The sequence below is a fragment of the Linepithema humile genome, chromosome 3 (assembly GCF_040581485.1).
Source record: "Linepithema humile isolate Giens D197 chromosome 3, Lhum_UNIL_v1.0, whole genome shotgun sequence".
NCBI lineage: Eukaryota > Metazoa > Arthropoda > Insecta > Hymenoptera > Formicidae > Linepithema > Linepithema humile.
In genome coordinates, this window is record NC_090130.1 from 8,211,471 (window position 1) to 8,238,475 (window position 27,005).

Below are 27,005 nucleotides of genomic sequence, written 5' to 3' on the forward strand. Positions count from 1 at the left end.
ACGATTGCTTGGTTCGACCGCTAGCACAATCGCGTCTTGTGCGATATGTAGGCGTTATGGCAGATGATGCGATGACGGTGGTAGAGCCGCGATACTGAACGTTAGAGAGTAGCCCGCCGCTAGGCAGAGACACGCCACTTTGACTCCTCTCGTATTTCTCTCTTTTTTTTCTTTACCGGTAGTCTTTACGGTTGGCGGTTTCCATTGCCGTATTGCGACCAAAAAATGGCCAATGTCGCCGGGGTCACGGCCATCCAAGACTCGGGTAGTGGAAAAAATACCATTAGATTGGTCAAACACACTGCCATGTAAGAGAGAAAACGATGTATAAGCGAAAAATCAGTAAGAAGCATGGCTCCTCACGAAGGGGCTTCGACACGGCTTTCCACTTTGCATGACGTCTTTTTTTTTTCCAGTTTCTTTCTTCTCCTCTTTCTACGCTGTCGAACTTTCTTCCCCCTCTACTCTTTCTCTCCCACGTACCTTTCTTTCTCTTTCCGCCTGACTTCCCGAAGCGACGGCGGTATCCCGCCACCGCTGAACCCGCCCGATGGCGTTCGGGGATGAACCGTCTCGTAAGGGAAGTTCCGATACGCATCAAAAGGGAAACTCGATGAGCATGAGAGAAAAACACGTTCGATCCGTTGGACGCATTCACTGTGTGCCGCCAACCACTCATCGTATTGCAACACGTTGATTTTTTACACTCTTGCGTTGCGCCGGGCTGCGTGTTCACTCGTGACGGGCTGCATGGGCGCAGCAACGCGTGTTCTCTCTCTCTCGTTATTTTTTCTTTCAATCATTTATGGGGATGGGTTGCGAATAACTTGAACGCGCAACCAACCGCACGGTCTGTAATGGCTATGTTTTTTTTATCACTTTTTTGAGTAAAATATAAAAGCGCACACGGATAACTGTGGAGAGGAAGAAATTAAAAAAAGAATAATTGAAATAAAAAAAGAGATAATTTCAGCCGGATTGTTTATTTTATGGTATTGGAGTTAGAAAACTGTTCGGACGCGTACAGTGAATAGGGAATATTTATACTAACTTTTGATTTAAACAACAAAAGCACTTTTTATTCACGGTTTATCATCCACGGTTTTATCGCTCGTGAACGGCTTGCCGGTAAACGTCGAGTCGCGAACGATTCTCGATTTCCGAATTTAACGTTATCGCTGAATTCAACTGGCGAAAGTCGCCCTCGAATGTGCACACGCAGCCTTAGCGTTTTTTCTGTTTAATTGTAATCATTACGCGCGACGTAGAAATTGCCGGTAACTCGCCTGAGCTTTGGCCATGCCGCATGCACGATATACACATCGAGTAACGCTCACTTCATCTTTTCTCTCTCTCTCTCTCTCTCTAGTCCGTTCCGTCACCGCACGATGCTGCAATAAGTATGCGAACTTTATCCCCGACCTGCCGGTTTTGTGCTTTACGAAGCGCAAATAGCAGTGCGAGTAAATACTCGAGTCGCAATAACGACTCGCAACACCTCGAGCGATATAGTGGTGTAAGTTGGGCAAAGAAAGAAAATCCGTTTTATATATAGCATTTATCGTGTGTGGAAAACAAGACGTAGATCCGAGAAATATGAACCTTTCTCGACCTTCCCCACTTAGCAAATAATGGCGAAAACAGATACGACGCGTCTTCGTAAATGAGGGGAAACGCGATACAATACCACTATTTCGCTCAACGGTCTTGCATTTTTTACTACTTCCAAACTTTATCACGAATTTTGCTCAATTATTTAAATTTTGTGTTTTTTTCAAAAACGCGCGATTCATGTACAAAATACACGAAAGAAATTTTTTTTGTTTAATTGATTAATAAAGTGAGGTGATATTGGAACTGAAAAAAAAAAAGATGTAAATAGTGCATGATAATTGCTCGAATATTTGTAATTCAAACTATTCATCAACAATAGAGAAAAATTTACTCGTGAATGCTTCTTTCCTCCGCTGTGTATTTTGTACATGTGCAGCCGGAAGACTGAATGCGTTTCCCTGAAATAGCAACGAAACTCCCGGCGAACCATAATAATCGCGGATTTCTTGGGATTTATCGAAAATTGAAAAGAAACGCATTATTTCCCCAGAGCCTCTCACTACGACGTTATATTTTATATTTTGCGAGTGACAGCATGCCTGACGTGTATATTCGATGTCGCACCACGCGCCGCATATGGACATGCTCTCTTTTTCCCTTCTTTTTTTTTTTTTTTGCCCGGTATTAGAAGTATATAGAGCGATATCGGGGATTACAGCCGTAAGACAAATGTCGACTTTGATGATTTGCAGAGATGAAAAGGAGCCGCTGAAGGAGGAGAAGAAAATCACGCCGATTATCGACTCCGGACTCCGTCGGGAGACCTCCGTCACCTTCGACGGCAAGAGATCCGTCTCCAAGACCGGCTTCGTCGGCAAGGACTCGGCCGTCTAGATATTCTTCCGGCGTACTAGATTGTAAATCGTTTCCGGGAACTCATCATTGCAGTTTCCGGCTAAAGTGTTCTCGAAAAAAAAAAAGAAGGAAAACAAGAAGCGAAAAGAAAATCGCGCAGAGCGGATCATCGTTTGCGAACCCCTTGCTTGCGGAAAGACCGGGGGTTTTAGCAGCCCGCCTCGTCGGAAGTTTCGCGGACGAAGCCCCTCGCAGCTGCTTTCTCGCCATTCAAGCACCGAATCTCCGCCGAGCTCTGCTTTTCGTTTTGCCCTCAAACGTGCGCAGTTTCACGGTCGCACCTGACCCGCCGCCTCTCCTTTCCTTTCGAAGCCTCTTACCTCGTGTACTGCGATACGCCGCCTGTTCCTACACTTCCTTGTGGATCCCTTGAAAGCGCTTCCCCCGTTATTGGCAAACTTGTCCTTCGCCGATTACTTTGCTGCAAGATTCTCACGTCTGATTTCACGCGTAAGGTAAGGCTAGCCACGTAAAGAGGGATTAAACCTTGGAAACCTGATATTATCTTCTTCAACTGAAACGCATTTAGCAAATTTTTTTTCTAGACAAGAAGCAATTTGATTGAAAATATTTTATCAAACCATTGACAAAGATTATTTGAAGATGACATGAAGAATCACGTTTGAAAGGTTTTCCTCTCTTCGATGTAAATGTAGTTTCAATTTCCTTACATCAGTGTACTCTCGCCAACGCATGCGAAGGAGCATAGATAATCGATTACTTGTGAGAACGAGAAAAGTGCGAAGTGAGTAAAGTCTATTTGGTAGTCGTTGTTCTTAGGAGGAAGTTATGGATATAAATTGTAGCTTAGGCGCAAGGAAACGAGGAGTGGGTAAATCGCTCGCGCGAGAAGAGGAAGTAGAAGAAGAAGAAGATGGCAAGAGGAATGTACAAAAAAATTCGTCGCGAAATTGGTAGAGGTCGATCGATCGATTTAGTGATGAACGCTTCGAGGCACCCTTTAGATTATCACAGTCTAGTACGCTGGGTAGTATCGTGTTCTTTTGTCGTGCACGGTTTCACGAAGACCGCGCGGAAAGTCGTACTTTGTTGCGCTCAAGAACAAAAAAAAAAACAAAAAAACAACAACGTCTGTTCTGAAAGAATATTTAAGGGGGCATGATAACGTAAAAATGTGCAACATTTATATTCTTCAAAATATTGCGATAGAAAGTTTTATTTTTTCATCACTAAAATAAATAAGAAAAGATGCAGTGAAATTTCTCCAGTGATACAAGAAATTTGATGGGATACATATATAAATAAGTCAGAGGTGATGAAAAGATGAAGTTTTATTGAAGAGTGAAAATGGACAATAAGATTTATGGTCGATTTCACCAATCTCTTCCTTAAGATAACGTCCGCGTCACAAAAAGAATACGATGTTTCTTCAAAATCCAATTCTGCTTTGTGTCTATAAATGTCTAACATTGTCATAATTATGTTTACTCTTAGTTGTTAGGTTTAGTTAGATTTAGTCGATAAGTTAACGGCTGGTTCATTTCTTTAATACTCACAAATCAGAATTGAGGCAGCTTGGTGAAATCTCTGACTGAGATAAAGGAGTTTCCATTTTCGATTGAAGAATGTATGTTGCGCTTTTATATCCCTCAAGCGGCAACAAGGAAAATCTTCCCTTTTTCTAAACGAGGTGCGCGAGCAATTCGCAGCAACCTTCGGACTGTACATATACCTTGAACAATCTATTATCTCTATTCTCTCACTCATACCTCATTCTTCTCCACGTCTTTCGATTAGGGACGACTCGGTCGGGATATACAAGCGGTAGGATAGCTTTCGCATACACGATACATCTTCAACGCGCTTTTATTCCTGAATATTTCCTGCGTGATCGTAACACACATTTAATTTTCTCTCTTTTTCTTTTCCAATTCAAAGACTGATAAACTAACACCTATACATCAAATTAATGGGAATTGTAATCAATTGTTGTTCAAACAGCTCAAATTAAATATCGAACTTCCTCTCGCATTCAGTCGATATGCATGCGTGTTCTTTGTTAGGTCTTACGATCATGTGTGTGTTCACTATAGTTATGAGCGAATTATTACGTACATCTCGTGTATCCGTACAGCGAGTTTGTTCGCTCTCCGTATGTTTAACTATGTCTGTATATTTATATTTTTTATTTCCAGTGAGAAAAGCTCTCAATTATTTTTCGTGATAATATGTGTTTTTATGATTATTATACATAACGTCAATGCGATGTATTTAAGAACCGCCCTTTGTTCCCTTAACTTTTGCCCTTTTTCTGTCTTTTTTATTTTAAAAATTCATATTTCTTAATTTTTATGAATAAAAACGTTTTTATTAATAACGATTAATTAATAAATTAGATAAAATTGATATGATAAAGGAATGATGAAGGTTTGGGCAGTTCTTGCGACACTGTATTTGTATTGAGATTGCAGAAGTCAGCATGATTATGTTTATGCAGCTGCGATTGTTGAGTCATGACATGAAATATCCGAAAGGCTCGTAAGGACAAACGAGAAAGACCAATCGATATGCAAATTATAAGACTTCTGATAAATCTTAATGCGTTAAAAAGTCTCTCTGAATATGTATGTATAATGTAATCAAAAACAGATGACATTTACTGTGACAAATATTGCAGTCTTGCAAATACACGAAGCTTGCCAGTCGAATTTTCGGTTAGCAATCCATAAGAGTGTGACATCGGAAAAGCTGCCATATAATTAATATATCCGAATAGCAAGTAAAAAGAAAACGTACCACTTTTATTCTAATGTTTAAGATGGCTTTTGCAAAAAGAAACGCAGTTAAAATGTGATAAGTTTTTGTAAATGCTTTTAAACGTTTTCCCTTTAACTGTAAGAAGTATTGAAGATAAATCTTAGGACTCTTGGTAAGTTTAGGAAAACATGCGCGAGTACGGAAGGCATGTTCTCGCGGAAAGCTAATGTGAATGAGGGATTAGATAAAGAACAGTGTGTTTCAGGTTATTGTATAATCAAGTGCAATAATCCTAAAAACTTTACTGAGTTTAAGAATTTTTTCACTTCAAGATTTTATATTGTCTACTGCAACTTCTAATGGAGGATTTTATCAATATTAGCTAATTTCGAATGTAATTTAAGTAATTTTGTAAAACCAGAAAAATTTATATATAATATATAATATATAATATATATATAAAATTAATATATACTTTGATATAATTTCTTTTATATGTAATTTATATATAATATTACTAAAAACAATTCTAAGACTGTTCTTGGTCTTCTAAAGTGGTGAAATATTTCCATAAAGAACTTTAAAGCGGTGATAAAAGTCGAAATCCAGCAACAGGAAATGGTTCTATAAGGCTGTTTCATTTGCACCTGTTGATACATTCAAAGTTAGTATCCTCTCCCGTGTTCGCGAACATGCTTTCCGTGCAGGTAGCTTTTTTACATAAGACAGAGGATTTGCCAAATACCATAGTACTTATTAGTACATAAGTTAACGAGTACATATAAATATATATATTATACACCAAAATGACATATATGTATATGGAAAAAATAAATGAATCGCAGGACACTCGCGTGACAAAAATTGCCACGCGGCACTTCGCATCGGCGAGCGAGACGCATCACCGTTTTTAGCATATCTAGCTATTTTGTATCCGTTGCCAAAAGCCGTAATCCCTAACAAGTAGCTTTCCACGAAGAGTATTACCCGCGCATCTTCCAGTCTGGAAATTATTAAGAGTATTATTAAAGTTCCGTAGATGTAAGGCGTATTTTTTATGTATGCTTTTTCTGTACGCGACGAGAAATCGTGCTCTCGAATAAAAAGTGAAAAACGTTTTCAAGGTCAACAGGTTGATGTAGTGTGATCCGTACTTTTTTTTTCTTTAAAAATTTTATTACAATGTTAATAGATACATTTTTATAAAACGATATGAACATTAGAATATAATATAATATAACGAGATTGCTTGCACCAGCAGTTTCGCCAATGGCGAAAAGTCGTTGACTCATCACGCTATAATCTCGTGGCAGCGGCGTGCAAATTGGTAGAGCAATACCAAAACTACGTCGTAATATCACAATTTTTCGAAATTTAGATACAATCTAGAATCATTCTGTAATGTTTCGTCTGTGCTACCATATCAGCTGCTATAAGTGATTATACAGGATGGATCTAATTATTCTAGATATGTATATATGCATATGTGGGACCCATGACGATATTTACGCGATTTAATTTTATCTTTTCTATGCCTATTCCAGATCGACGTTAACAAGCTTAATATATATTAATAATATCTCGTAATAATATCTAGATCATTGTTCTCATGGAATTAGAGGCTGTGTTTCACACAACGGAGATGAGCATAAAATAGTGTTTTTACACCTCGATACCGGCATTGGAACGTTTGCCTTTTCTTATTAATGTTTGTTCGACATTTAATAGCGGCGGTTCCGTTCGCGTATGCCACACGTACACCTAAAATACACGCAAGATACAAAGTTTTATGAACCTTTCAAGAGATAATCGATGAAATATCAAGTGGTATTGTCGGTACCTTCGTACAATGGTCCGCCAGTGGCTCCAACTCATCCCTCGTGACTATCTGTCTGAGTATTTCACTCTCCTGATAACCGCCTTGCACGTCATACGAGAACCACGCATCTTTGTTTTTGAGCAACAACTCGAGATTGATGGCAAAGCCTGCCATGTCAAGTGGAAACGGCCGATCTGGTTTCCATGCGGCGTTGAAACCGATTACCTTATTAGTAGTGTTATCACAAAGAGGTTTCTCTACCATTAGACCGCCGACCAGACCGACTGGCCATACACCGACCTTTTGTATTTTCTCCATCTAAAAGCAATAACCATTTATTAGATCTTAATATAAATAAGTGATTAATAATTATAAATTTAAATATTAGATCGCAGATTAATTTTTCTAAATTTTCAAAGCAAATTTTTCAGTCATAATTATATTAAAAAATAAGAAAATTGAGAGTTAAACAATAATATGAATTATTCTGAATTAAATTTCTTAGATCAAGGAAAAAACGGGAGACGGGAATATTGCTATGCAAACGATGCGCTCAACGCTGTTGCATCGACCGTGAATCTATTTAAAGAAATTACTAGTTTCTGAACCAAACCGGCTTACCTCGTGGAAGAGCTTAAGAGAATAAGTATTGTCATCATCAGCAAAATATACGACGCCTTTATTGGACAGCTTGAGATTCTCTCTGAGCCATCTTAGCGCCGCGTTACGTTGTTCGACTCCACGCGGTTTTTTCCAGTTCGGGTCGTTCCTGCCGAGTTTGTAGTTCGGCGGAGTTGTCGCGAATAAATGAGTATAGATCAGACCGCTGGTTTCCAGGAAGCGAGTGACCAGGGGAGTCTTTTGCGCCGCGTCTTCCACGAGAATCCAATGGAAGTTCGGCACGTGGAGAAACGTCTGCGCTAACCGGGTGAGTTCGGCCTTCTGCACGGGCCTGGTGAACGTAGGCGTGATCGCGTAGATCATGGGCCGATTATCATTGGATAGTCCATGGATGTTCTCGATGAAGAGGCCGTGTGCCTCCAGCCTCCTCAACAAGCTGTGCGTCAGGCCCTGCAAGTCCCGCAGATCTGTTATCACCGGCTCCAACTCGGCCCTTATTTCCTGCCATTTCTTCTGTTCTTGATAATCTGCGTAAAGAATTAAATGATTAAAATCATGCAAATTTTCAATATTTGTTTATGATTAGGTGTGTATATTTTCTGTAAATCTGCGATGAGGTATGACAATATAGACCCATAAGCGCAAAGAAACTCAATGATAATTAGTAAGCTAATTGTAAGATAAAGTATACAATATAAATGACAAAGTGGTATGATTATTTCGAAATAAGCAATTTATAATTTATGGATAATTTGAAAAACAAAGAGGAAGTCATAAATTATGCAATGTCAGTATACATTATCAGTAAAAAAGCTATTTATAATGTCTAAATAAATTTTTATCTAGAAATTATAAATTGCTTTTTTACTGATAATGTATACTGACAATGCATAATTTACGATGACTTGCTTTTTGTTTTTCAAGTTTTGACAAGCTTACATCAAATATATACTAATTTGAGATACGAAAAAGTTTGCCTGATTTTTACAAAGCTTAATTAATTTATTTTACACGAGAAAAAATCAAAATTTTAATTAAAATATATTAAAGAAAATATAAAATAATGAAATAAATTCAAAGGAATAAATATATATATATATATATATATATATATATATATATATATATATATATATATAAGAAGCTAAACAGCTCGTCAACGATTAAAAGCAGAAAACTTGAACTTATGTGTCAGTAGATAAATTGTCAATTTATTTATTTGTCCGAAAAAGCGTTTTAATTTATAATGTAATATTTCTTTACGGCCTTGAAGAAGGCCTGATGACAGATCGAAACGTTTTTACTATTTGCCTTTGAATACACTAGCACGACCATCTAGCAACGGCTGTTCAGCCTCTCATTTATTCCTTGGAAAAAAATCAAAATTTATGTTTTTGGATAAAACGAGGAAAAAGCCATGTCAGTCCAAACACTTTCAAATCGCACGCCGAAATCGCGTCCGCATGTTGACATGCGCCTTCGATTCATTCATGCTGTCACACGCGTGACGCATCGCATGCATACCGACACACCAAGATGTTACGAGGTGCGATGATACAGATGAGAATAACACTTTAAATGACGAACACTCACATAAGAGACTTTGGAATGCGATTACATTTAGCAGGAACAATACCGCGAAAATCTTATTACAGCGAAATCCGCCCCACATACTGGCTTTCGTGCTGGATTCGTCGGTGAGGAAAACACTGTCTGTCATTGTTGTCGCGCCATGACACTGTTCTGCCTAACCGGCCGCGCTCGGCCGCGCCGGTCGAAGTGTGCGTGCGCGAGCCCAGATGGCGCCAAGAGTGCTCGCGGCCCGTGTGCCTCGCGCGGGCCGCGCGTGCCGAGGGCGCATGCCGGGACACGCGCATGCCACGGTCACGCGTACGCTCTTCCTAGGATAGTCAGTAACGAGTCGGCGGGGTGGAGAGAAGGCAGGGCAGCAGAGGGCAGTGGAGGGAGGCTGGTTTTGGCTGGCTGGCTGGCTGGCGAAGTAGCGAGGGTGCCGCGCAGCCACACCGGCCACTGCAACGGCCGCGGCGGAACGAGCGCCGTTTCTTCCTCCGTTTCTTCCGCATACTCATTCGTTCGTTCTTGCGCGCACGACACACGACGGCATCGCGATGTGAGGACGCGCGAGAACGCGACGATCTCTGTCGACGATCATACGCACGCATACCGCGAGATCTGACTCTACGAGCTGCGATTAATTGTCAGCGGGGTTGAGTCGATAGCTCGCGCCCGAAAGAGAGGGATAGTAGGGCGGAAGCAGAGGAGAGAAAGAGAGAGAGAGAGTGAGAAAGGGCGAGAAAAAGAGAGCGGTACCAGAGAGAGCTCACGTGACAGTCGCAGGGGGTGCAAACTGTCTGACAGTAGTACGCCGAGCGTCTGCTACTACTGCCGTAGTTGCTTGTTGTGACTGTGGCAGCGACGACGACGACGGCGGCAGCGGCGGCGGCGACGACGGCGACGGCGGCGGCGGCGGTGGTTGACGGTGGAAGTGATTGTGGTGATAGCGACGGCGGCGACGAAGGCAGCGGCGACGACGACGACGACGACGGCGGGTAGCGGCGGTGCTGCTGTCCGGAATAGCGCTGCGCCCCTGCGATCGGCGGCGAGAGGGAAGGAAAGTGGCCCTCGAGGTTACGAGGCCAGGGGAGAAAGTGGGTGTTGCCGGCGCGGCGACGGCGACGGGAGGAGGATCGCCCGGGTTTCGCGGAACGTTGCCGGAAGTCCCGAGTGCTAAAGGGGACGGAAAAGAGCGGGAGGGAAGGAAGGCCAGAACATCCGGAGGGATGTTCGTCAGCCGTCAATCCTGGAATCAGCTCGTCGCTCATCCCCTCGTCGATGACCTCGTGCCTGGTAAGTAATAACCGCGTTCAAGTATCCTCTTCCGCTTCCCCCGGCTTGTCACACGCATGTCTCACCCGCTTCTTTCCACCCCCTCGTACGCGTAGGCGAGATTTTTCCCTCTCGATGAATCATCTCTCGCGAGTATTCGTACACGGCGCGGCATGAATCATCCGCGGCCTTTTTCGACACTCCATTCGCCTGAAAGAAATTTCGCGCGGTTTGATTCGCTCGCACGTTCTTCGGGAGGAGATCGCCTCGGCCGTTGGTTTCAGAACCGCTCGCGCGCTTCTCCCGCGGACGGCGTCGTCCGGGCGACAAGAAGCTCCACGCAGCCTCTCGCATCGCCGCGAGGAAATAGAGGTCGGATGCAAATTACGAGCCGCGAAACGGGAGGCGGTGCGCGCTGGGCACGGTAATTGGGGCGAGGGGACGCTGCTTCGATGGGCACACTCGGCGCGGACGAGGGGAATCGCCGCCGGAGGGGGGGGGCGAGGGAGCGATATCGCTGTTTCCCTCGCGATTTCTCTCCCTCGCGTGCTCGTTTCCGCCCCGGTTTCTCCGCAATCCCGGCGTCTCGTGTCTTTTTTTTTTTTTTTTTCCTCTTCCTCGCTTCTTGTCAATCGAAATCGTCGGCGCGTGGAAGCTTTCTTCTCGCGGCTGCCGCGGAAAGGCCCCCGCGATGGTAATGAAGAAAGGGTTTATTATGCACGATGTATGCATGCGCCCTTTGCTCTCTCCATGCCCGCCTTCATCGCAACCCCTTCATCGCCGCACGCCACGAGTAACGTACACGAATACCGGGCATAATACTCGTGGCTCGTCGACCACTCGAGAATCTTCTCCCTCTCTCTCTCTCTCTCTCTCTTCCTCCTCCCTTCCCATGCATATGCACTGGCCTCGATTAGTCGCTTAAGAGAGGTGTTACCGGATTACCATCTCTATCTCTTTCTCTCCCCCTTTTTCCCGGCGCCATCAACCTTTTCCGTCTCATTTTTTTAGAGAGGCGACAGGACAGCGGCGCGCTAACTACGTTATCGTGTCCCAGTGAGTCACGGCTTTTAAATTGATGCCTCTTTTCGACGTCCATTCGCTCCCTGCCGTTATACCGGGCAGCAGCTACTATGTACGATACATACTACTTGCTCGATGCGCGCATGTAAAATCGGAAAATCTCAATTTACTTAAGCACCGGCTCCCTCAATCATCCGCCGGCCAATTCAATGAACCTCTCTTCTCTAACGCGCCTTAATTTTCAACGATATTACGTTTTAACTCGGCCGTACCATTGTTCTGAAATCGGAAAGGTTTCACTCGCAATCTGATATTTCCATCTTGTTATCTTTGATATTCAAACGGACGAAAGCGACTGAATTTATTGCTTTTCGCCAATTAAAAGGTTATTCTAAAATTGTAATCATATTTCCGGCTGTACCGGCTGAATTCACTTAAAAGGGAATTTAAGAAAACAACTCTTACTCATCTTTTCTTTCTCCGTTATTGTTTTTTCATTACCATATCCGCCGTGCTTTGTATATATTTTCCAGTCTGTCATCGACGAATCTGGACCCGTCGATACGACGGCTTTTTGCGTCGATTTTACTGCGAGCCGGAAATGTATATCCTGCGAAATTGTTCATTTCGCCCGACTACGGCGTGGACGGCGTCTAGCATGGTCGTTCAATAATTTAGCAAGGTTACGGCTGCTGCCGACATCACCGTCTCGGTAACCACCGTCGCGGTAAAGCTCGTAAGAAGTGATCGATTATACGATTCCACGATGCAACCACGGGACGCGGGTATAAGATAATAATCTCCTTTCGCGAGGGATACTTTACGAGTGTCGCAATCTCTTTCTCGCGTGCGTGTCTCCATCATACTCGATGGGGTTATTGTTGTGCTATTCTCAGTATCTGCGAAGTAGGTAGTATACGTATGCCTAAAGAGAGAGAGAGAGAGAGAGAGAGAGAGGAAGTTTTTAAACTTTGCACAGAATTGCTTGTGAAGAAATGATAGCTCGTGTAAACCAAGCGCAACAGTTTTAATAAATTAGTTTAACCGAGAGATCGCGCTTCGAAATTACATTGCTATTTATTAACGTTTTGTTTATGTACACTTTTGAGATATTAAAATTCGAATCAAATTATATACATTTGGAATTTTTTAATTGGAAAGAAATAATAGAGCTTTTATAACCAATTTGAAAACAAATTGACATGCATACTATTTTAAAGTCGCAAGGATGACGGAGCAATTTTTTTTCACGAGAGAAAAATATGTGTTAAGTCTGCAATAATTACAGTATTGTAAAACAATCACAAAGGTCACCGGTTAAGCGGATTTACGCTGATGGGTCACAACTGGCTGATAGGATTTAATATTTTGCAGTCTACGTATAAGTTTTTTAATATTATTCTTATACGCGCGTAGGCGTTTGTTTAGTTACGCAATATAAATTACGCAATATGAATTACGAGCCGCGCTAGTCTAGCGTTAATTTCATTGGCAGCTCGCGACCCCCGTAAATTCTCTGGAATGTCAGCAAATTTGCCGATACAACACGAAGATATTCAATGCACGTCACAATCGAGTCGCGAAGCTTAATTTAATTTCTCTTTACGTATAATAATTCGGGATTATATATATATATATCTTTCTCTCTTCATCTGACTTTAATTAAAATAAATAATCGACTTGAAATGTCAGCGTAATAATTCGGAGCGCCGTCGATAGCGAGGCGTTCTTCGAACGGGAATTGCACGCTCGGAAGCAATAGATTTTTATCAATCCATTTCTCCGCTAATAATCATAACTATCTGCGATTTAATAAACCGGGGGCTATTCAGTAAAAGCAATTTTCGTAGGAATGAATGGAATCTAAAATCGGCCGAATACGATTGGCTATTATTAAATTGCGCTCCGCCTAAAACGCACGCTTTTATTTCGCGTCCGCGACCGCAATATATCGCGGTGCCATGCACTGTTCCATTATCGATTATATTACTGTTTGACTAGCAGTTGCATTCGATTAGCGGCGGCGGCCGAGATAAAGGGCATGGAACCAATTTCTAGGAAAATTCCATCCCGTCTACCTGCTACAAACGACTGCGCCGTGCGGTGCGATGACTTCAATAGACGTAACAGATGTATGGCCGAAAGTTCATAGCCGCGGATGGCGATAGCACCCTGACATTTCTGAGGCGCGACCGTATTCAGAAAAGGTCAATCGATATGGAGCAACATTCGAGACGAAGGATCGCGCGCGTAGAGACAGGTCGGGTATCCCGTTGGGAACAGTCGCTCTCTTCCGCCCGCCGCCTCTCCAGAGTTCTCTAGTTTCCCGCCGGCAAAAAATAATGCATGCGATGGAATATCTACACGGAATGCTTGATAGCGGGGTGACTCGTGAAAAGTCAACGAAAAGCGTACCGCTTGTCGAAATGTGCGAGAAATAACCGCCGCGTTCGATTCCGTGCAATTTTTCTCTTCTTTGTGCGTGGCTTGCAATTAGAGTTACGAAACGTCCAACGATCTCTGATTTTAATCACATAAATTCATGATTTTATACATAGCATTCGATAATGAATGTCTTGACGCCAACGGCGATATCACATTCGAAGTTATAAATATTTTGACAATTATGATGAATATCTTGAATTAAAATTCTGAAAAGAGAAAAAGTCTGTTTCAATTTAAATATTAATAATTAAATAAAATACAGCTGAGAAACTCTGAATTTTTAATTGTTCGCTAAATATTAATATCCAAACACAGTTTGAAAAATCAATTTTATAAGCAATGAATAAAACAAACTGTAGAATTAAAGTCGCAGATTTTTGGCATTGTATGAATATCATTTTCGGTGCTTTATTTTAAAAACAAATTTTTGACCGCCAGCCGAGTCGTTTTCTCTTTTCGACAGGTATTTCGATGCCAATGCGCTCGTGTTGCTGCCAAAAACACATTTCTCGGTGACTGTCCTCGCTAGTTTCTTTTCTAAAACCTCGCTCCCGCGAATTTCAACTTTTCCACGGGCTCCTTATTGTCTCGCTCTATTTCTGGTCTTAACAGCAATCAGTCGGAGTGCTCTATTCGACCTGAAACCTTATCTCGGAGAGAAAAGGCTGGTTGCTTGTGTCATTTTCAATCTTTGATCGGGATGGTCATTGAACCAACGTATATATACGCGCGCTCAAAAGAATATCAGAGTGCAAGGATGTCGATATATATACAAGAGCGTGTTATATTACTGCTGTACATAAAACGGGCAAGTATAGCTAGCTGGAGGACAGTGTACATAATGTATATTTATTCGTATTACGTCAGAGTCTCACAATACTGAAAATTTCGTAATCGATTGTTTGCGCTATTAAGTAATTGATGCTGTATTATTTTACTGCATAAATAACGTTGCAGCTATCGACTGTGGAAATGCTCCGTCTAATGAGTTTAAAAGATAATTGAATTGACTCAATTCCGCTGATGAATAATAGATGAACTCTTTGATTAAATATCATCGTCGAGAACTGGTAATTTATATTTCTTTTCACTCTCGGCTCTTTATTCATATTACAAGAGTAAAACGAGTGAAACGAAACTATAGCATGTAATTATTATCTTATTTGTGTTTTTAATTTTATCATATTTTTAACAACAATTATAAAATACGGTATTTTTGGGGACAAAAGTAATTACAGAGCTGCGGAGGATTGAAACGTTATCTGAAGTTTATTGATCTCCGCTGATTTAAGACAGATATCGCGATGTGTCAGCAAATCGAGGCGGCCTGCGATTTACTCGAGAGCCAGCGGGAAATAATGAGTAGCAATGTGGTTACGAGTTAGCCGGGCCACGATATAGTAGATTCTTGGCTCGTTACACCGCGGTGATTAGCGAGGGAATTGCACGGTAGCCTGGCTCGGGCCGAACAATTTCGCCTCAAAATGAGATCGGGGCGATCGTCGCGAGAACGGAAGAAGAATCGGCTCGACTATCTATTTGATGCGCCAATTTGTGCTTGCAGTTTCCTTTTACTGTATATACCGTGCTCATACAGAATGTTCCAGAAAATCCCTATCTAAAGTTTAATCACGGATTCTTTAAGGCATTTGAGGTCAATTTTTTTTCAGACACACCATTACTTCTGCCAGCTTTCTCATATTCAGTCTTAAATATCTCGATAATTTTATATCAAAAAGTCAACTTCAATTCAATATGATTTTATTAACTACATTTCAGAATTATAAATTGCAAAAAGCATTTCAGTTTGAGAACTTTTTGTATTTCCAATTTTGATAAGAAAAGTTTTTCCAAGTTTTTACTGTGTGGGAAAATTGCGAATTGATTACATAATTTTAGGAAAACTTGAAACTCCGTACAATCTTTCGCCAGCCGCCCAGCAGTTTACGAGTTTGGCTCGTGATACAAATTTAGAAATTATGGCCTTGATTATTAAAATGCATTACGAGATTAGTCGACAGTCGCCGGAAGGCTGCGTGGAAATTTATCACCGCTCTTTATCATCGCGTTCATCGCAATGATATATGGAGAAAAAAAATTAGCGTACGTGCACGAAACGCACCCCAATTGTGATCGGTGGTCTTCGATATACGACTCGGTACGGCGACGAGAAGAAAGGGTTGTGTGCATGCGTGTTTGTACCTCCGGTCGCGGCAGTAAAGGCCGCTTTATCGTCTTAGGGGGGTGAAACTCCTCCAGCACGCTCGCGTGGTTGTTGAACTACCGGTTTATCGGCTCGAGGCTACGACGGGAAAACACGTGCGCAGATATATATATATATACATATATACGACGTGTATGTATAAACGCGTGTTATATAGGATGTCCAGCCAAGCTCTAAACTAGGTGATGTATCTTACGAGATACGTCTCCGTATTTTACAGTTTAAAATGATGATGTCTTGTTTATACCAGCTTCATGTACGATTGCGGATTCTTAACATTAACGCTCAGCACAATTTCCTTCTAAATTACAGAACACAAAATTTGATGCTTTTTTTCGTTACGATTGAAAGCGCGCGCCGTGCACAGTGAAAAATATAATTATATTTGCCATTAAACGTTGCTAATGAATACTTGCAGTGAATTTGTGAAGAAAAAAAATGGCAATTCTGTAGAGCGCGTTGCAGATTGCTTGTGCGTTGGTGAATGTGTCGATGTGAAGGTGTGTATCGCCTCCATAGCAGTTACCGGAGATTTCCGTCGACAATTTACGCGCATTTATCCGCTTGCTAGAGAGACGAGAAATTCTCGGCGAGAAACGACAGAAGCGCAAAAAGAGTATCATCCTTCGAGCGGCTTGGATGGAGTGAGAAAAAAGGAATCCTTCGAGCCAGTTGGTTGGGAAGAGCACTTTTCCTACTGCAAAAACATTGCACTTTTTCCGCTTGCTAAAGATTATACATGTCATTTGTTCATGTTTTTACAAGCTGTGTCGGAGGATTGCTGTTCTTTTTTTTTATACGCACAAATAAATATTTGAACAATAATGTCAATGATTTAAAGACAGGAAAATTATTATTTATCTCACGCATTTGCGACACTGCAAATATACGCAATATTAAATATAGCATTTTTTTTTTTTATTATTTAACACGCATTAGTAAATAAATGCAATTTTTTTAAAAATTATCGCGGCTTGAGGAAGAAAATTTTTTAAATACTTAAGCAATCGCTGTACAGCATAAATGTTTCACGTGTGAAATATATATAAAAATTTATCGCACTTTTTAACTTGTGAAACCTCGCCGCTTCAGGCTGTCATTTATTAAAGCGCTTGAGATATTTGGCCCGGGCTGTATTTTACCGGCGAAATGTACGATGATGAAATCTCTTCATCTCTCACCGGACGTCGTCCGGGTAAATGGATTTAACGTTTATCGCGCTAACTCGGCACGATTCGCATTTTCGTACGACGAGGAGGCAGAGAGAGAGACGCGGTTGTTGTAACCAAAGACTTTTTGCAATATCTTGGATATGGCAAAGGCTAAAGTCACGTTTACAGTGAACACTAATGTAAATTCAAGATGCAAATGAGACGGTTTTTGCGATACCGTACAACGAATACGGTGGACGCCAATGGTCCATGGACGAACCAACCAGTGGCAATTTGCATCTTGAATTTACATTACACTGGATAACAATGTTTTTGCAGTAGGAATCGAGCAGGGTGCTTTTTGCCGGGAACTCGGCGCTGATTTCACATCTGTTCCTCCTGTTATCTTATTACATACCACGTAATTATTTTTTGCTACGTTCAATTGTGTCGGTATTGCACATCAGGCCGAGATTATTTCAATAAGTTTTGTATGTCGAATTTGAATGTGATGTAATTTTGTCGACATTTTTAGCTCAATGGCCATTGCGTCACTTTGCTCTCACATAAGCGCGTATATCTGTCACAGATAAGCACTTTACGACCGCAGTTATTTCGTTAAATTTTAAAGCGAAAAATATTATTTATTATTTTTCGGCTCGCATTTCTTCTTCAAGTTTACATTAATAATATACTAAGGTATGTCTAATGCTGCGCTGTCAATATAATTTGGTGCTTATTGTGTTCGAAGAAGAATATTGCTAACCCCCGCGTGAGTCGAATCTATAAGCATCGAGTAAATCGCGGCGATCGGTTGGTGGTCTCGTCGCGAAGTTTGCCGCTCTCGTTTCCCGGGCGGACTATGAGCTCCTTACGATATTTATTGCCGTAATAAGCGGTGCTGTTCGGTCGAAGGAAGCCGAGCGGTAGACCTCGGAATTACTTCGGGATTCGATCTAGCGCCGCGAGACACTACGTACGATGCCTAGGAGATAAGAAACGCTTTTGATTATGCCGAGACGCCGCCGTCGCTTCGTCGGATAGAAACCGTCTAGACGTCTGCCCAAATACGCACGCAACTACTGCGAGCGGACATGGGAGTCACGTTGAAACCGAAGGGTGCAGAGAAATCGCCTTTCGAGGATTAACACTCTATTTAGGCGACGTGGTTTGTCTGTGCGCTTATCGATTTTCGCAGCATCGATTTCGAAAATCAAGTTTTTATATCGTGAAAAAAAGTTCAAGTTTTATAAGGGATGTTTCTACGTGATTTTTTTTCTACACATTTAGTCAGCCAATTTTTAGAAATTTCTGGACGTATCTATTTAACGGTCCAGAATGCTTATATTATTTCTACGCTGTTCATTCAATGAATTTACGTGCTGTTTTTTGAGAAAGAGCCTCGGGGCGACGATCGGTCCGAAAAATAGAGGTCGAAGACATCCGCCGTGTACACACCTGCCTTATTGATCCTGCCGATGCAATCCAAGTTGATCTTTAAATTTGCAACGCTTATATGCCGTAGGCAAGAAGCCCTATCAAATATCCAGACTCCCCGTCGAAAGGGAGCGAGGGTCAAAGGGGAAAACCTGAATGCCCGCCACGGGAAGAAATTTTCATTTATACGAAATTTCTTCGTCGCCTGGATTTCTCTGTCGTTAAGGTCAGCGCGGATCCGTCGGAAAGGGCGACGTATTACGGTTTAATATCTTAAAAGCGAGTGGAAATCTAGCGCAACAGTGACGCTATTTTAAGGGCAACGCGGGAAAGCTTGCTGAAAAATTCACTGGCATCGGTATAGGCGCGCTTTCGCATCTTTGCAGAACTGTTCCGAGCTACTTCTGACCGAGAGATGTATAAATATCGACGTTGGGATAAAAATACGCGGGTATCGTGTCACTAAATCAGAATTGGACACAATTTTATTTAAATAATAGATCCTGTGCCCGATAAAGAAGATTTATAGGAACGCAAAATTTATTCGGATAAAAATAATTAATTCGATAATATTCAACAGCGATATTAATTTGTTCCAATAATTCTTGGATAAGTACACACTGTGTATCATGAATAATTATTACTTGAGTAAATAATCGAGTAAATAATTGAAGTGAATATAATTGATCGAATAATTATTATCGCATAAATAATGGCGCGATATTATTCACGCAAGATTGATCCGGGCGCAATTTTGAAAATAGGTCAGAGGGGAAGTGTGGAAAAATGCATTTGTGGGACACGCGTGAAGTTGCAATTTTGCCCTGATAAAAATCGCCGCTCGGCCTGAGATTACTTATTCTACTTTTGCTTTGAACTTTCACGCGGAAGCGATTTTCAAGCATTGACTTGAAAACGCTTTTCCGCGAACTATGAACCTGCCGGCAAACGGGATTCGATGATACAAAGACGTACCGGGGCCGACTAAATACGTCAGTGCATGCAGTCGATCGGGAAAAGGTCGGGGGTTAAATGCTCTGAGGGAAACGACCGAGGGAAAGGGTCGAATACGTGGCTTGATTGGGACGCGCGTCGTACGGAAAAGGGCACACGAGTCCCAGGATTGAGATTCTCCTGCGATCTTCCTCTCCGCGACAAAATGATTAATTTTCCATTTTCCGTAAAGTCACGAAACTCAGTGAATCTTCCGCTTACGTTTTTACGATCGGGCCCCGTGTGCCTCGTAACGGAAGCCGAATTGCGATCGATCGCATGTAGAATGCAGCGAGATTGCCTCGGATAAAGTGTTTCGGGGATTCCTGAATAAATTAAAATAAATAAATAAATAAGTAAGCCGATATCTTTAAAATACATTATATGTATTACGTAACACACACGCATGCGTAAAGTGTATACACTTTTTTTTCTGTTAATTATACAAAACCTTTGAAAAGTATATCGCGTGAAAAATTTTGTTGAATTATTTTCAATATTTTCTGAAATTCATTCAAATATCTCGTGGAAATTTTATTCTTCAAATTATATTATTGTTTATTTCAGTAACGTTGAATCTGACTTCTCTTTTATTGTTGGAAGATATAAATTGAACATCGAAAGGATGAAACTACGCAAAGTTGCGAGACGATGAAGTAGTAAATACCTGTGTTTGTCCGGCCAAAGGGGCGGCGGTCGGCTGATAGGTAGACGACCTGGGGAGGGTCGGCGCGGTATGGAAATTCGTCGCGGAACGACGCGCTAATCGATACGAAATTTCAATCTTCCTCGTTAGAGCCTGTTTCCTCTGTCATTAGCCAGTGGGGTGACGCTGGATGATTCACACTTCCGTCTTTTTCATTCGCCGACCGCGTACGCAATTTTATTGAAAGGACGGAAAGGCGAAGCTAACAAGTCCTTGATGGCGCTTGAAGGGGCGCTGCTAGGTCGTTCAAGGTTAAAATTCTTTGGCTTTTTCAAAGAGCAATTATTTGAGAAACAATTGCGCGGATTTTGGGAAAGATATTTCTGAAAGGCACAATGAAATTCGAGGTATCAAAATATTGAATATCTTCGATGTTTCTCGTAAATCGTTTCAAATATTTTATTTTCTTGCAAATGTTATTTATAATTCATATTTTATTTATCATACAGTAGGATATAAATAGATGTAAACTGTGACATTTTATATCTGGAGATTTTATCTATGTCGGATTAAAAACAAACTGCTTAATTATGCGTCGCTATTCATGCCTTCTGCGAAATTGCGATGGCGCCTCGATGATTACACGTCGCAGGAAAACCTGCTTTGATATTCATCTGATGAAAGGTCGTTGACGAAGTGGATTTAAGGTTACCTGCAAAGTTTTAAAAATAAATAGGAATGGAAGAAAGTAAAGGCGTCTGTAAAAAGATGAACTTCTATATGCCGTGTCGCGAAACAATAATTTTTTTTAACTACTGTTTTATACGCAATGAGAATAAAGTCTTCCGTCTTACGCGAGAGAATCCAAACTTGCTTGGACACTTTCTGTAGGTCGTTCATTTTTTTATTATCTTGGGAACAGGATGTCTTTTATAATTTCTCGTTTCTTGCGCTGTTATAGAACGAACCTTTGGTATATAAGAAGTAATCCGCGCGCATCGGTATATTTATAGTTCCTTATATTTTATTTAACCTACAAAGTCTATGAGGAAGAAAATCAATTTTATAGGAAGAAGATTGCTCCGGCAAAATGTTACACAATAATCGGCGCTAACACGCGACCGGGAAAGTTTTTATTTTGTTGTGAACATCGCGAGTTACGTTTCTATTTTCAGTACAGTCTATTTACAGTTTCGCCGTTTTTCGTTCTTTAAAGAGTAACTTTGCGAAGAATCCGGGCGGGCCTAATTAAATTATAAGTTGTGCCCGGCAAATCCGAAAGTAGTCACGAACGTATAGGGAATGATTAAACTTTCAGCAAAATTTAAGCTTTCATCCACAAGTTGTCAACTGTACGTATTCGTACTTTCTCACTTTTGACTTTTTCAAGAATATTACACGAAGAAAAATTGTATTTTTACAAAATTACGATGCAAAGCGCGTTTTTTTAATAACAGATTTTTAGCTAAACTTAGAATGTTTCTTTTTTAAATAAAATTTCAAAGAAAAATTTTTTATATAATAACAAATCCTTCACGTTTGCTTCAATTATAACAATTTTTTTTAAATTTAATATCGACTAAAAATATTTTTAATTAAAAAGTAAACAAAATAGTACATATGCAAATTGGTTTTAATGCATCATTCTCGAAAAATGCGATATACTGGGATCGACCAAGAAAAGTTGTAAAATCCCAGTCCAGAGCGGATTTTCAGGGAAAAGCATTTTGGTTGCGTAATTCTGTGCTTCTGTATAGCTTAACGTACTCTTCTTATCTCATCCGCGTTGCCGCGCATAGGAAGAAGAGCGCGCTGCGACGGTCGTCATATCGTTGCTCGTACGTAAATACGCACGTCGGTCGATGTAGGCCGACATCTCTTAAAGGCGTTAAACTGGGCCACGGTGCGTCGGCCTCAGGGCTAGAAATATCACCGGTGCACACACGAGGCGAAAGAGCGCCCGAACGATTAACCCTCATCGCGACTGAAATGCGCTTGACACGTACACGAGCGTGACTTTATCCCACGGTAAACTGTTACGAAGACTCGAAGCGAGAGAAGATACACTTTTCGCATTTACGATTCAGATTGAGGCCTCGATAGAGGTTTTAATTCAACGTCGCTCTTACTTCCAAATTCTTATTAAGCAAATCTCTTTCTCTCTCTGCTGGATTTTATTATAATTTTTGTAAAATGCAATTATTTGACGCCGATTCGAATTGAAACCACGTCTGAAATGTGCAAAGCTTGCTAACTTCGTACAGATTATGTCGTCTTTGGTTTCTTATAGGAATTAGAATTTAAAAAGACGATGCAAAGAGTAGTATATAAAAATAATAATTATATCATTCTCGTCTTTTATTTTAATCGTGAAAAGTTGTATTACAATCTCTCTGGGATCTGCTACGTATTCATATTGTGAGTGAAGGGATAAACGCCCGCGACAGAGTCGCATAAAGGATTACGACAGTGTGTGTACAAATAAAATGAGACGCATGTGACTTATAAAACACATCAAAGCGACAGACTCGTACTTGAAGCTCGCGCTTGCATGGAAAATGAACTAATCGTTAGTAATGCAAAAGCATTAAAAGGTAGCGCGGAATATAGAATGTTTTTTTAATAAAAGATGCAGCGACTTTCTGCTGTTTTAACTAGTGCAACTTGTTTGCATAATCGTGTTACTCAAACAATTTCAATTGTATTGATAAAATATATAGAGTGCGGAAGAGGAAAAAAATTTAATTCTTTAATGTACTATTTTTTTAAATATAATCTTTCAAAAGACAGAATATAGACTGCAAAAGAAATAATTCTAACAAAATGAATTTTTAAAAATTATATAAATATAATTTTCAAAATTTTGTTCTGTAAAATATAAATATTGCACTCTATTATTTAAAATCGTCTTTTGGCGTTACTGAAAGATAGACCGGTTAGACACACGTACACGTAATCGTATTACAAGGATCAAGTTAAAAGTGGCAAAACGCAGCTGTCTGTAGCCAGCGCTCGTTTCTCTCCTCTCCTTCTTCGGCGCGGCGCGACTTAGGGAAAATCCAGCCCTTTAAATTATTGCATGAACTTTACTTAGACCGTGAAACTTGGAAATAACCTGCGGACTTCTGCGGTTTATAAGGAAAGAAAAAAACGAACTTTTCCGCATTTCAGCGTAGCGAATAATAGATCTGAAGCCACGTCTTTTTCTGTCTTGAGGATTACGCTGTTTTAGATACAGCCAGTATTCTACAATTTTTCATTAAAATTTGTTGTTGTTTTTTCAACATAACACAAAAGAAATTCAGTTTCAAATTCTAGCGATAAGATGACAATAAAATATCGTCACAAATACAATTTATTACATGTTAACTCGAGAGGACAAATTTCTCTTACATAACGACAATAAGTGTCGTTGAAACAGGCTTCCCCAACGTTCCACTCTAGTTTAAGACCAAGGTCGTTGATCCTCGCACCGAGGGGATAAATGTGCTGGAAAAGCCGGTTTCCGGGCTATGCCCGGCCTTCGCGCGGCCTTGGCAGTGACGCGAACGATGATGAGAGATCGTGATATTAATCGCGTGCGTTAAAGCCCCGGCTTCACCGGCGCAGCTGTGAGTATTCCCGGGCAAATGTGATCGACGTAACGGCGCGCGATGATGTGAGCGGATCTTGTATTAAAATTGTTTCACTTTCAGACGATCCATTGAAAAGGCTATTTGTATTCGACGTTTTTTAATATAAAATTATTAATTGATTACTATTTTATTTTATATTATAATGAGCGTTCAAATTCTTTAACCGATATGCGTTGGCCTTGCGGAGCATATTTGTTTTTTATTCTTTCATGTTTCCTCTGTAACGATTGTTTACTTTCTATTATGTTATCACTGAAGATGGCCAAAATAAATGTGCCGAAACGTATGAATTGATAATTTGGTTAATTATTATTTTTTGAGCATCTAACACCTGGCTCTGGGTCAACATAGCTATTTTACATTTTTAATAATATTTTATTATTAAGGCCCAAGTTTGACATTTCTTTTATAAAATTATTATCCAGAAATTTGTCTATAGAAACTTTGATGTCTTCGGATCTACATTTGTGCAACGAACATATACAAATCTGTGTCAGCGCGTTTTTTTTCTTTCTCGCGTGTGAAAAGGACCGGCGAGGAACTGCCAGTGTCGACACACCGAGAGAAGGTGTCGTCCGTTTTCTTATTTTAAAAGCGCCAGAAAGAGGCGGCAGCCGAGTGCGCGCAGCCTTTGAGCAGCCTTGGCAATGGAGTGCGTTCGCCAAGAAGCACTTTCCGGCATCGTGAGCATCGTCGTGCACGTCGGGAAAATACACCGGCCTTGGGAATATCGATGAGCATAAATTAAGAAAGTTTCCCCCCTAAGCGCAGTCCAGAACGGCTTCGCCGTGCGCGAGATTGTCGCGATGAAACAATCGCTCGTGTGTATATAGTTGGTATCGATAAAAAGTAATAAGGGTATATGTGATATTCATAATGGCACACTCAGATCATATCGTATTTCATTGGTTTATCAGAGATTGTTCTGCTGATAGCGTATCTTTGCTTATTTATCAAAATTATATGTAAATAATATTTCGATATATCGTTATATTGGTATTTTCCTGACTAATTAAACACATTCAAATTAACAGTTTAACAACGGCGTGCAATTACGCGTCATTATTTTGTTTTATGTAAATTATCCAACTATTACCGCGTCCATTTACCATAAATAATCAGTTTTTCCGCGTTACGATTGCAGCATGATATACTATAAAGGCAATAAACTGCGGCGCATTTTTATATCGAACGGAAAACAAAATAATAAAAGTGCGTGGTCGATAAACGGAGAGGTGTAGCGTAGTGATATAGCGACTATAATCCTAAATAAAATATACATAGTATTGATATTTGTAAAAATAATGTGAAATACATTTCGCGAATTTTATTGGACGGTCAAAGGATCAGTGGATTTAAAGTTGACGTTTTAGGGAAAAAAATGTACGATAGAAGACTATTATTTTTCGTGACGTTTTAATTTTGAACGTAAAAGTGTTTTGACACACCAAAAATAAAATTTCTGGAAGCAGGATCCATTTGGAACTGAAAAGCTATATGTGTGTGTTTTGTTATATGAAATTTAAGCTGTGGAAAAGTAAATTGACTTTTAATACGAAACATTTCCGTGGCTGGGTTTTTTTTATTAAATTTTTGTCAATTTATGGCCGTTCTTCCTTGAACGCATCCCTTCGAGAAAATCCAGTTACTTAACCGGTTGGTCATTGATCCTTCGCGCACAAAGCAAGACAATAGACTAGGATAATTGCACTCGCGTGCACGCTCTTTTGACCGTCCTTGACAGTGAAACGCAGATCACCGTGAAATACTTTCCGCAACTACGAACATCACGTATACATCAAAGCGGTGGATTACATTGGCCTTCGATATATCGATTCATTGATTCGTTCACGCAAAAAGAAGAGTTTATTTAAACTTTTCCTGTGCCATCGTATTATTGAGTCACGTCGGGACACATCCGGTCGTTGTTTTGCAAATATTTATCGCCATAAGCGGAATCTCGATGCAGTAATGAAGCAGTAATGAGCTGCTTAGAAATTAATTGGTCGAGTAACTAAGTTTGTTCTCAACTATATTTGGACTAGCCAACTTGGCTGTCGCCAATTTATTTATGGCATATGCAAACGTAGGCGCGGACCGCCGTCTATGTTTTTATCGCCGCGAAACGGCGAATATCATACAGGTAGCGATGAAACTTTAACGAGACGGTTATGGCTTCCACTCTTCTTGGTGCATACATCGTGAAATATGGAAAGCGCTTTCCGGGTTGTTCTTGCATGTCCTTAACAATAAACAGCTATTCAATATTTTGCGACGTCCTGCATAATTCACACTAACATTAAAGTAACAAATCGTTGAGATGCTGATACAGTTATAAAAAAAAAAGTAATCACGATTTTAGAGATACGTTATTTCTGTGTACAAATAATAGTGATGGGTTCACTTTCGACAATAATTACGCTGTTATGTTGCAGAGGACCTTCGGCGCTGAGACTTTGGCTCCTGTTCGACCTTTAGCTGCTCAGGATGGGAGGAGCGAGCCGAGAAGTCCGGCAAAGCCCAGAAGCGTTCGTGCTCGCAAGTCATCGTGTTGGGCGAAGCTGTTCTTCGTGCGATTAGTGGCTGTGCCGGGATAGCGCGGGACGGGGGTGGTTCCTTCCATCGTGTGAATCGAGATGACCGATCTACAGGCCACCCTCGAGTTCTCCCTCGAGCTCTGCAAGTTCTACAATGTTGATCTCTTCCAGCGCGGGTAAGATTAACGGTCGCGCCGCTCGTATCCGCGCGATCGGCCGCCGAGGTGTTCCATTTAAGAGAGTTCTGTGTCTTGCAGGTACTATCAGATCCGGACTGCTCTCAGAGTATCACCGAAAATACCAGTCAAGGTGGAGGTTAATCAACCGCGAAACCGTAAGTACTTTATCGATTGAAGTACCAAGTCTTTGCAATACAGATACTTTATTTCGCATGATATATTATTTGTTTTATAATTATCACATATTTATCTTACAAGTCT

General features: G+C 40.8%; 3 protein-coding genes across 10 annotated transcripts in view; 2 read left to right on the forward strand and 1 right to left on the reverse strand.

Annotated features, from left to right (window-relative positions):
- Fas2 (fasciclin 2) overlaps window positions 1-6,316 on the forward strand; it is a 97,932-nt gene extending 91,616 nt beyond the window's left edge. For 5 of the 7 annotated variants that reach the window (XM_067351663.1, XM_067351660.1, XM_067351661.1 and 2 more), the window contains 2 exons: window positions 183-308; window positions 2,307-6,316. In XM_067351663.1, the coding sequence (XP_067207764.1) occupies window positions 183-308; window positions 2,307-2,448 (268 nt within the window). In that variant the 3' untranslated portion in view covers window positions 2,449-6,316. The remainder of the gene's footprint in view (window positions 1-182; window positions 309-2,306) is intronic. The other 2 variants (XM_067351666.1, XM_067351664.1) reach the window with 1 other exon arrangement.
- Window positions 6,317-6,341: 25 nt separating this feature from the next.
- Window positions 6,342-9,398, reverse strand: GlcAT-I (Glucuronyltransferase I). Its single transcript, XM_012373995.2, has 4 exons — window positions 9,221-9,398; window positions 7,628-8,154; window positions 7,028-7,324; window positions 6,342-6,948 (listed from the first exon to the last, which is right to left on the reverse strand). Exons 1-4 carry the CDS (start codon window positions 9,345-9,347, stop codon window positions 6,850-6,852), a joined length of 1,050 nt encoding a protein of 349 aa, XP_012229418.1. The 5' UTR covers window positions 9,348-9,398; the 3' UTR covers window positions 6,342-6,849.
- Window positions 9,368-27,005, forward strand: part of LOC105676622 (protein FAM135A) — a 32,108-nt gene continuing 14,470 nt past the window's right edge. The window contains exons 1-3 of one of the 2 annotated variants that reach the window (XM_067351657.1): window positions 9,368-10,495; window positions 26,464-26,741; window positions 26,823-26,899. In XM_067351657.1, the coding sequence (XP_067207758.1) occupies window positions 26,665-26,741; window positions 26,823-26,899 (154 nt within the window). In that variant the 5' untranslated portion in view covers window positions 9,368-10,495; window positions 26,464-26,664. The remainder of the gene's footprint in view (window positions 10,496-26,463; window positions 26,742-26,822; window positions 26,900-27,005) is intronic. The other variant, XM_067351658.1, reaches the window with a different exon arrangement.

Coding starts and splice junctions, on each gene's coding strand:
- GlcAT-I (XM_012373995.2), bottom strand. CDS start 9,347: ATGACAGACAGTGTTTTCCTCACCGACGAATCCAGCACGAAAGCCAGT. Junction 7,325..7,627: donor CTCTTAAGCTCTTCCACGAG/GTAAGCCGGTTT, acceptor TATTGCTTTTAG/ATGGAGAAAATACAAAAGGT. Junction 6,949..7,027: donor TGGCGGACCATTGTACGAAG/GTACCGACAATA, acceptor CGTGTATTTTAG/GTGTACGTGTGGCATACGCG.